General features: G+C 37.6%; 1 protein-coding gene across 1 annotated transcript in view; it reads right to left on the minus strand.

The window, feature by feature from the left end:
- The window catches only part of CDH12 (cadherin 12), a 235661-nt gene that overhangs the window by 69538 nt on the left and 154025 nt on the right, over nucleotides 1–12098 (minus strand). Inside the window, 1 exon segment of the mRNA XM_032181376.1 lies at nucleotides 4967–5086. Within this exon segment, the coding sequence (XP_032037267.1) occupies nucleotides 4967–5086 (120 nt within the window).

A 12098-nucleotide genomic window follows, 5' to 3' on the forward strand; every position in this document is an offset into this window, starting at 1 on the left:
ATGTGGAAAGTGATATTAATAAAAAAACTTTTTGTAGATAAGATGAACATTACTATGTCTCTTCTTGAATCTCTTAATTAATATTTTTTGTATTGTGGAGAGTGTACATTCCACAGTATTTTACAACATCCCTGGTATGCTCTGCTAAGGAGCCTAGAACTGTGAGAATTAAAGATTTTCCTTGTTATACTAGCAAAACAGAATAACAGCAAATGAAAAACATTGAAAATGGGCAGATAGTGTGTTGTGAGCAGGTGATGAAGGTCGCCTGATTTTATACAAGTTTTAGATGCAGATGAGTGGCTTTCTCAGTTTGAAATATTCCTGATGATTTTCAGAAAATGAAGAATTGACTATCATTCTTGCAGTAAAGTTCCCAGTCACTCACTATTTATTCCTGTCTGGCAGTATAAAGGTATTCAATATTTTTTCTATAAGAAGTCTTTGTCTCCAGAAAAAAACAAGAAGAATAATTGCCATGTCTAACAGTTCATAGGCAATTTTCCCTTCTGTACCTACTCTATTAGGAAAGCATAGTTAAAAAAAAAAAAAAAAAAAGAAAGAAAAAAAAAAGTGAAAAAAGCTATTTCTACCAAAATCATCAGTTAATATCGATTGGATAAAGATGATTTAAAGTTATGTAACCACAACAAAAGAGAAGAATAAAATGGAGATGAAATCCGTAAGAAAGAAAAGACTACAGATTTTGGTATTCCAACTTCAGCTTCACAAAGAATAACTAAACTTTAAACTAAAGGGTTATTCTAATATAGAACTGACACGTGAAGAACACATGACAGTGTTTTAAATGTTTTTAAATCCTTCCATCTTAAGATTTTGCAGTAAAGACCGTTCAGCTACAGAACTGACTTTTACTTTCTCTCTTTGAAAAATCATTATCAAATCCACAGAAAAACTGCTTCTCAATGTAGCAGCTGAAGACTGAAAATAATAAACATGTTACCTCAGCCAGAAGATACACTCTGCAAAGTTACTGAGCCATAATTCAACAACAGATGATTCACTTATGTGGAAAAGAAAAAACAGGTTTTGTGAATAACCTCTTGAATAACTATTAATGATAATAGTCCTACTGAAACCAGTTTGGATTTCAGGAATGTAACTGAGGTCAGAATATGGACCAGGATGAACAAGCCTAAGACAGAACTTCAGACATCCATAAGAATACATGTATTGACCTTATAAACACATTGAAAAATTGCGTGGAAAGAAGGTTGGGAAAAAGATGTTTGAGTAACAGAACAGAAAGTACAGAAGAAAGATTGCCTGAAGAGAAGTGTTTCATGTTAAAGAAACCTCACAGTTTCTTTAAATATCAGGTGAGCAATCTCATAGCATAGGAAAGTAACCCCCACATATGAGATTTGAGGCCTCAAAATATGCCACTCCAACAGCTCCTCTCCAGCCGGGACTGTAATGCATTTAACCTTCCTGCAAGAGCAATAAAAACTAGCTCTCCTGCTTTCACATAGTTGTGCTTACCTTCAGCAGAGCACTGCAGAAAATGAGGTCAATAAAACAAATGAGTAAAAAGGCAGCTGTGACATTCAGTCACAGTTTAGAGACTATTTCTAGATTAATATCAGAATAAATTATCTATCAAGAATGACTTGAGACAGGACCACATGTAAAGTCATGTGCATGCCAAACACAATCTTAATTTCACATATAAAAACTCGGTCAGCATTTTGACCATTACCACTGCAATGAGATCTTGAAATAGTACAAATTTCTACAAATTTATCAGTTTTTGTGTGGTAGTAGCTAAAAAGTAAACAATGTTTGAAACTGTTTGGAAAGGAATAAAGAACAAAAGAGAAATCATTAAACCATTTTAGACATCGATATGAGCTGCCTTTTTGAACACTGTGTACACATTCTCGTCCTTTGATTTTGAAAAGGATAGAGAAGAACTGGGGAAAGCCCAGAGGAAGCAGAGAATCAATGTTATGGAATGGATTCTGTTTAAAGAATTCTTCATTCTGGAAAAGAGACATCTAGGGGAGAATACAGTATGGGTTATAGAGTCATGGGGAACTTCAAAATAATAAATAAGAATTAACCGTTCACTGTCTCTTGCAATGTAAGAAGTGCATTACAATGTAAGGAGAATGTATGAAAACAGTTAAGAGGTGTCTGGTTTCAAAGAAGCATGAGGAGCTGTTTTTTTCATTCAAGAAAACGTTTTCTGTGGATTTTCTAGATGCTGGATGTGCAGATATGATGCACTTGGACAAGTGCAAGAAAGACCTGGCGGATGTCATCGCGGAACCTCTCTCAATTATTTTTCAACGATCCTGGGAATTTGGAGAGGTCCCGGTAGACTGGAAGCTGGCAAATGTTGTGCCGATTTTCAAGAAGGGTCAGAAAGAAGACCCTAGCAATTACAGGCCCGTCAGTCTCACGTCAGTGCCTGGTAAAATCATGGAGAAGTTGGTTCTCGAACTTATTGAGGCGCACCTGGGGGACAAAGCAGTCATTGGTCCCAGCCAGCATGGGTTTGTGAAGGGTAGGTCCTGTCTAACTAACCTGATTTCCTTTTATAAGATCACCCGTATGGTGGACCAAGGGAAACCAGCTGATGTGATTTTTTTGGACTTCAGCAAGGCTTTTGACACGGTTTCCCATAGGATCCTACTGGACAAAATGTCCACCATACAGCTAAATAAAAACATCATACGATGGGTGAGCAATTGGCTAACGGGCAGGGCCCAAAGGGTTATGGTAAATGGGGCTGCGTCAGGCTGGCGGGCGGTCACCAGTGGGGTCCCTCAAGGCTCCATTTTAGGGCCGGTACTTTTCAATATTTTTATAAACGATCTGGATGTAGGAATAGAAGGTATTTTGAGCAAGTTTGCTGATGACACCAAACTTGGAGGAGTTGTGGACTCGAATGAGGGTCGAAAGGCCTTGCAGAGGGATCTGGATAGGTTGGAGAGCTGGGTGATCACCAACCGCATGAAGTTCAATAAGAGCAAGTGCCGGGTCCTGCACCTGGGACGGGGAAACCCTGGCTGCACGTACAGACTGGGCGATGAGAAGCTGGAGAGCAGACTAGAAGAGAGGGATCTGGGGGTCGTGGTAGACAGCAAGTTGAATATGAGCCAGCAGTGTGCCCTGGCAGCCAGGAGGGCCAACCGTGTCCTGGGGTGCATCAAGCACGGCATCGCTAGTAGGTCAAGGGAGGTGATTGTCCCGCTCTACTCTGCGCTGGTGCGGCCTCGAGTACTGTGTGCAGTTCTGGGCACCACAGTACAAGAAGGACATGAAACTGTTGGAGAGTGTCCAGAGGAGGGCTACGAAGATGGTGAAAGGCCTGGAGGGGAAGACGTACGAAGAACGGCTGAGGTCACTGGGCCTGTTCAGCCTGGAGAAGAGGAGGCTGAGGGGAGACCTCATCGCAGTCTACAACTTCCTCGTAAGGGGGTGTTGAGAGGCAGGAGACCTTTTCTCCATTAACACCAGTGACAGGACCCGCGGGAACCGGGTTAAGCTGAGGCAGGGGAAATTTAGGCTTGACATCAGGAGGGGGTTCTTCACAGAGAGGGTGGTTGCACACTGGAACAGGCTCCCCAGGGAAGTGGTCACTGCACTGAGCCTGTCTGAATTTAAGAAGAGATTGGACTGTGCACTTAGTCTGAACTTTTGGGTAGACCTGTGCGGTGTCAAGAGTTGGACTTGATGATCCTTAAGGGTCCCTTCCAACTCAGGATATTCTATGATTCTATGATTCTATGAAGTTAACTCTACTGGAAAGTAAACAAGTTATGGAGGAAGATTCCTTTCAGAATTTTCAGTTACATGGACACTGCTAATCGCCCAGGATTTCTTGAAGGAGAAATTGATGGAGACTACAAATGTAGTCTCCATCTCAGTCTCTCAGTCTCAGTCATCTCAGTCTCTCAGTCCAGAGACTACAAGAGTAGTCAGAGGATACTCGTGTAGCAGTCAAAGGTAAATACTTTTCCCTCCCCCAAGACACTTGAACAAGTCACATTTCAGTTTTAAAAGTAAAGTTGCTGTCTGCAAATTGCAATACGATCTCCTGCTAAATGGAGCATGTGACAAAGGAGAGGCATGTGCCTGTTGAGATAGTGCACTAATGGCCTGATGTAGCTCTCACCTCCAAGCTATTGACTGATCAGGGAGGAAGGCTCTTTAACACACAATCTGACATTTGAGTACAACAGGAAGGAAAAACTGTATTTGCTGAAAGCGGCATATGGACAGCTACCCCTGTAACACATTCCGGATGACACAGGTGCAGCATTCACCATGTACGTTATTGGTTCCTTAATTGCTAAATGTAGAAACAAGAATGGAATTTAAAAATATAGGACAAGATATCTAATTAACAGGTCTACCAGCCTCTCAAATACTTTGGTCTATTAAAATGTATTATCCTTTTCTGCTCACACATCCAGTAACCCCAAACAAACATACTATGCCCCAGGAAAAAAGGCGAGCAGGAGATGATTTAGCTGTTCCACAACCTCAAATTAGCTCTATACAGTAAAACAATCATTTCTAGAGAATTCCTGGCTGTAACTTTAGCAAGTAAAAATGGTGATAAAAAAGAGGAATGAAGACCTGAGATATAAAAGTGAATCATCAGGAAAAAATAAATAAATTAGAACACATGCAGTAGATAAAGCTTTAGCTATAAAGAAATGTTAAAGGATCAGAAAAAAAAAAAAAAAAAAAAAGAAGTTTGATGTATGCATATTTTAGATATTCCAGAATTAGTTGGAGGAGGGAGTTTCTTTTGATTCTACAACAGATTGCAGTCCATTCAAAAACAGTCAATAGCGAAAATGAAATTATGTGCAAAGTTACTCCACTGGCTTTTGGCCGTATCGGCAGTGAACATTTTATTCACTAATACTGCCCACATGAATTGAAATCCAAAGTTTAAATCTTCCATTGTTGCTGATAAGCTGCTTACCTGTCTTCGGATCAATGGAGAAGTAGGGTTGCCCCTGAAGAATGCTGTAGACCACTCTAGCACTGTTTCCATAGGTGGGATCATCAGCATCTGTAGCCTTGACTTGAAGCACATATGCACCTAAAAAGAAATATAGGTAATCAAGCTTTCAGTATAGTGCAGTGGGAGGGGATATTTCTGACACATTAGCCCTGTTGCTAACAGATTGTGTTCTAATTATTGTTCCACAGGAAACAAAGTAAGAATAAAACAGGAAGTTGTGTTTGGTTCCATGCTCATATCCGTCTAGTTAAAAAATGAGGCAAAATTGAAAGGAGAAGAAGACCAGTATCAGAAGATATTTATAATCAATTTCTGATGCATATATTATTCATAAAACATTTTTACCTAACACATGCAAGATGAGACCTGGGAAAACAGAATACAGGATTTTGAAAAGCAGTATGCCCCACAGTTTTTTGAAATGACAGACATACCTTCAGATGTCTGCACAGTCAGCTGTGCACATAAAATATGTCATTTGTCTTTGGCACAAATGTTTGTTCAAATGAATTTGCCAGTGAACCAATCTCTAAGTGCCTTAAAATAAATAAATAAATAAATGAAAAACCTGTGATGCAGTCTCCTAAAGGTTAACTCTGCAGTGGTAGAATGCACAGTCACATTGCAGAATGTAAACAGGTATTTGGTTCAGTCAGTTGTCTTTGAAATCTGGAGTTCAGTTTTCTTCTCTTTCCAATACAACTCAGTAAGAAGCAAAAGCACCACAAAGACAGAATCTCCCCTGCATTGCATTGATACATTATGTTCAGTCTCGGTTATAGACCATGCCTAGTGGAATAATTTGCTTTATACTCTGACTTAGAGGGGACTCATGCCATAGAGAAAAAGAATTGCACATGAAGACAGAAAACTCACTTCAAGTGGCAATTGTTGTACAGAAATGGACAATATCTGGAATATCTTGTTTGAATATCAGATATTACAATATCTGGAATATCTTGTCCCTCCTGCTGGTTGCTAAGCAATTTCCCTGGGTTTCCCCACTGCCCAATAATGAAAATAGTGTTCCAACTATATTCTTCAGCAAAATAAACAGCTATATATGTACGTATATATATGCTTTCCATTCTGCTTTGAAGAATGTTTTCCTGTGAACATCTGTGCAAATGAAAGTTGGAATTTTTTTGTGAGTGGGAGGTAGAATGGCCTACGTAAGAAACAAACCAGGGAGGAAGGTTCTCCATACTTTTGTGTTAAGAAAAATTCTACCTTTGGAGACCATCTGACATCATTTCAAGGATAACCATGGAATACTATATGGAATGCTGTTACTTCTCTCTAATGAAACTTGCATGTTTCAAAGGATGTTCATAATCTACAATTAATTCTAATGGACTTTTCCAGGTTTATTTCAGGGAGTGCTTTATTGAAAGATGCTCCATATGAAAGGTCCTATGACTTGGACAGAAAGGTAACTCCTAGCAAACGTAAATGTCTGGAGGATTTTTCTTTCTTTTTTCCCCCACATCTCTCCATATGAGGATCAACACTGGTGCTGAAGGGTTTGCAACCAACATTGCCATAAATACTTGCTGCATGATGGCTAGTCATACAAGAAAGCTCTTGTTATTTATTTATTTTTTAATTAAATAACAAAGAAACAAAAAGTATTCTGATAGGTACGCTTTCTATCTCCCAAGAAGACATAGAAATGTAAGTGTTCTTTGACTAACAATCATTTTCAAAGCCAACAGATTGACTGTGTTTTTAAGCTGAAGGCAAGATTCATTAAAGTCAAATTATAAAAGAGAGAAAGATTGACAATGAATAAATGAATGAAAAATGCCACTGAAATCAGTTGGATTCAGTTAACCAAGTACTGGAGGTTACTCTCTTGATTTTCTGGATCTGAAAGCTGAGGAATGATACAGGTTGGAGAAGACTGCAGTCTGGGTACCACATAACAGCTCTCGAAGCAGTGTCTACTCAAAACTCTTGTACCTAAATTTCTTTAGGTACATGACCATAATTGACTATGCACTAAATAGTTCCCAATGCACAAGCCCAGCCAGAGGCTGACTACATTCTTCCTACTGGGATGACAGGTAGCAGCTATTTAATATCTATTAGCATTCAGAATTAGAGTATCATAAAATGTCCTGAACTGGAAGGGACCCACAGGGATCGAGTCCAACTCCTTTTGATCTGATGGCTTCCAGCTGTTCTGTCCAGAAGGAGGACTCTATGTAATAGGATCCTCCTCTCTCAGCTCTGTCTTCTGACTCAGAAATCTGGGGAGTCACAGCAATAACTGACTTCTACTACAAAAAAACAAGGTGGACAAGGAAACGGTAGCTTTCATTTTTTTCCCCTTTTCCCCTCAAAAAACAGCAGTGTGTTGTATGTACCACCTGTGAAACCTACCTGTTGTAAAGGAAAAGCAAGGCCTGTGCCTTTTGGAGAGATTACACTGACCAAACATGTCCTGCAGAGTTCTCTCACTGCACATGATGACATCTCACCTGGGTACACATATAGTTGTCTTTCTTCATTGCTACAATATCTCACTACCTCTCCAACCTAAAAACCTCAGTCTAATTTTTCCTCCAAAAAGAAATGCTACTGTTTAACGTACCAGAAACCTTCTCCATTCCTAACAAATTGTTCATCCATTGACTGCATTCACACCTTAGGCTGGTGAGTTTTCCTCCCCTCGCAGGTGGTGGAGGAAGGTATCATATTCCCAGGTGCTGAGGTCTGAACTAGAGCTGGGTGATCAAGTGCCCTAGCTGGCAAGTGTGTTGCTTCGGGACAACAGCCTTCACTTTTGCCAAAAAAGGTGGCACTGTCACATATTCCTAAGTCTAGCCTTTGGCCAGAACTTGTGTTTCTGATGCCACATTGGTTGCTGCTTCAGGGAGCTGCTGATTTTGTCTTCTGAATGCAAATTGACAAAATTTTATCATAATGTAACTAAGATCTTTGCTTTGCACCTTAAAGAAGGCACCATTCTGCATAAGAGAACAAGACAGACAGACAACGAATAACAAAAGCAAGAGCAGAAAGTTAAGATTTGTTGTAAGTGCACTTATTTTCCAAAGTGCTGAGCATGGAGAAACCTACCAAATTCAGTCAGGATTTAAAAACCTAATGTTTCTGGAAGACTAGCCACAACTCCTTCCCTCTTGCAGGTTATCAACAGAGAACTCACTGTAACGAAGCTCTCTCAAACACTTGAAACTCTGATAGAAATAGCAGACCTGTAACACAGACTGCTGGCCACCACCTCATGCGGGCTAATCACTTGTTTTACCACTGACTGTTCATGTCGACTTGCTCTTGACAACTAATGTAGGCAGTTAAAAGGCTCCTAAAGTCAGGCAGTTAGGAAAATCTCATCTTAGATAACCAATACTTTTGCACTTTAGGATATGTCACCTTTATGAATTTTGCTTTATAACAGCTCACTTGCATATTGAAAACAACATCGAATATTAATCTATATGGAGATTTTTTTCTTTTTTAAAGAAGAATTTTTAAACCTAATATTGTACAGATTTTAAGATTGGAAAATAGTATTATCTGATATATCAAAGCTGCAGTGAGGCAGAGTTTATCGTAAATGCGATACTATTTTAAAGAAATTAAGAAGAAAGCACTGCCTCATAAGTACTTAAGCTTTTAGTTAAATAGTAATGCTTAATTTCTATTAATTTCAGTTACAAAAATTCACCTGTATTTATCAGTATAAGAACTCTGCTTTTAATCCTTATAAATTCAGTTCACGGAAGATAATTACAGTGTACTTTGAAGAGGACTGTCAGATATGTTAGTCTGCTAAGCTAGGTCATATTCAGAATGCAGATTTAGCTCTGGCAAAATTTGTGTGAAAATCGCTGCAGCCTATTTCTTATACAGAACTTATAAGAACTTTCTGCTTTCATATGAGCTGTGTGATTTATTGATTTATTTTCAGAATTAGAGAGAAAATACCGACTCATTTATTTACTATTTTTCTCCATTAAATCAATATTTAGAATAAATCTGATTTTGACTATATAGTTAAATTTCATTTCATTATTTTCATTATGACAGAAACCAAGGTTTTCCAACCAAGATCTCTATTTAACAGATATATATATATATATATAATCTTATTATGCCTATCTTATCAGGCACATGGTAGAGTATTTAAGTTCTATTCAGCTCTGTAATAAAAGATAACCCTCAACAAAATGTCATGTGTGATAAGATACATCGGTTTGACACTAGCTGCTAGCATAAATTGAATTCATAAATGTATTTCCTCCAGGTGAAATAAAAAAAAAAACCTGTAACTGATTTAAGACTGAATGCATGTATCAAGAACACTTCAAAATAAGAAAAACTATTACAAAGTATACTAAATAAAAACACAACAAGAATGCCTCACTCAATAGGTTCATCTGCATGTCTTACATTCAAACTGTTTTAGGTAAGAAATGCTAAATAACATATTCAAGCAACATTTATTTTTCTTGTTATGATGGAAGAATTCACATATGAGTAAAGATTTTCACATATGAGGTCTTGAATGTGTTAGTGGGGAGATTTCTGATAGGCAAAGTTTGTAATTTTTCATAAATTTAATCCATATGGTGTCTGGAGACTGAAACAACAGATACAGCAGAAAACAAGCGTATCTGTTTTTGCCCATTCAAATCAAAGCCACAGTGGCTGGGAATGGATTTTGGAGCTCATCCTCTGTCCCAACATTTGTTTCTTAAGCCCTAGCAACAGCACCTGTTGATTGTATAATCAATAGTGTTTTTACAGAGCAGTGACCAGCTTCTCCTCTTTACAAAACCACCATGACAAACAAGTGACTTCATACTTCTGCAAAAAGATAAAAAATGATTGAAAGAATGTGAAAGCCAGAAGGAGCCAGGAGGTAAAAGCCACGGATGGTGGAGTTCATGCTCCCTATCACTTGACTTGTACAATGTAGGCAGTGACTTTCATTCCAGGCACCTTTGCAGCCAGGGGCTGGGCACATGGAGCCTGGTAGCGCAGGCCTGAATTTGGAGTAATGCAAAGGTAGGCATGTGAAACACCACAGCTGAATCTATATCTATTTTTATACAAAAAAAATTGTTGCAAGGTTAAGGAACTGAACAGCAGCCATCAGCCTGCCTGAAAATTCGGCAGGTGACTGATGGTCCCTGCAGAGACCAGTTTGTAGCTGTCTAAAAAATATTAGTTTAGATATTTTCACATATATGTTCCAGGTAACTCTACCTTACTATATAAAAGAAAGAAATGGAAATTTATAAACTAAGTTTTATTAAGGCAAACATTCCAAGTCATATTTCAGCTTGATACATATTTTAGCTTGATTCAGTATGCACTGAATATAAAAAATAAACTGTTTCACAGTGATACTTTCAACTGGATTTATTCCTCTATCAGATCTTCTACAACAAACAGATAACGTGTAAAGCTTATAGTTTTATGAGAGGTCAAGTATTTTTATTTATTTAAATCTGCTGACAGTCATTTACTAACTTAAATACATATCTAATTTTCTGAACAGGTTTTCTGAAATTGGTTTTTCATCCTTTCTGTATTATCAAGTGTTGCCCATTGTATCTAACAAGCCTTCTATTTTATTGCAAAGCATAAAACCAATATATTTTTAAAATTAGACTCTAAAATCTAATTAGTTTTCCCAGGCAATAATATAGGACACTACAGCTGTAAATCTTTAATGCACAAACATAGTGACAGAGGATTGCATTTATTATAGCTCATGACATTTTAATTAAAATATGTACCTATATTACTATATGGAGCAATCATATGAACAAAAAATATAGTATTTTATTGTTTTGAAATACCTTAGATGATAAAAATACTTATATTTCTAATATCTGATATGCAATCAACAAATACTTGATGTAATGGATTATAAAATGTAGAAGAATGGAACGATGTGCTTAAGCAATAATTTATTTATGTTTTAGAAAGAAAAGAAAAATAATGCTAAAGTGTTCACATGGCTCAAGGAAATGGTATGGAATGGTAATGAAGATTTTATTTTCTTTAAAATGATGTAGACAATATACAAGATTAAACCATATTTTTTGCAACAAGGACTTGACTTCTAAAACTGCTACTGAATTTTCTAATAGTCTTTTGTTACTAATAATGCTACTTTGCCAAAATCAAAAGGATCTTTGAAAGAAAAACAGTATTGATTAAATCTCCTCCCATCAAAAAGCATTAAAAAATTTTAAAAAATCACAATTTCACATTTTCAAATTGCTTATGAATGACCAGTCAAAAATCACTTAAAACAAGTGCTCTATTCAGAAGATCAAACCATCTCCATTTTCAAAACAGAACATATAATTTATTGATGTTTTCCCAATTTCTTTTTTTTTTATAAAATAATAAAATATTGACCTTCTGTTCTCTTTCAGAAAGGAAAAATATTTTGCCATTACAAAAATGTAGTGGAACAGCTTGTTGGCTGTAGAGTTATTGTTGGCTTCCAAAAAAAAAATAAAAAATAAATAATCCAAACACATCAGAAACATGAATTCTCCTATATTTAGTTTGTTGAGCATGACCAAGAATTCACAAAATTCAATTGGGAATAGATAAACTGGTCATTATATTTAGTGTTGGTGTGGCCTTATGTTGAATATTGCATGCAGACCTCCACAATACAAAAAGGATGTTACTTAAAAGCATCCAGAGGAGGGCAAGAAAGCTGATGAAAGGGCTGGAAGCCATTTCCTGTGAGGAGAGACTTGGGTTGTCTCCTCTGGAGAAGAGGAGGTTGAAAGGGCTCTCTGCAACTCCCTGAGGAGGGGAAGCACAGAGGAAGGTGCCAGTCTCTGCTCCTGGTCACTGATGGCAGGACAGCCAGGATCAGCACAAAGTTGTTCCAGGGTCAGACTGGACATGAGGAAAATGTCTTTACCATAAGGGTGGTCAAACACTAGAACAGGCAAGGTGGTTGATGCCCTGTGTCTGTCAGTGTTCAATAGGAGTTTGAATAATGCCCTCAGTAATATATGCTTTAACTTTTGTCTAGCACTGAAGAGTTCAGGCAGTTAGAGTAGGTGATCTTTGAAGGTCCCTT

The sequence above is a fragment of the Aythya fuligula genome, chromosome 2 (assembly GCF_009819795.1).
Source record: "Aythya fuligula isolate bAytFul2 chromosome 2, bAytFul2.pri, whole genome shotgun sequence".
NCBI lineage: Eukaryota > Metazoa > Chordata > Aves > Anseriformes > Anatidae > Aythya > Aythya fuligula.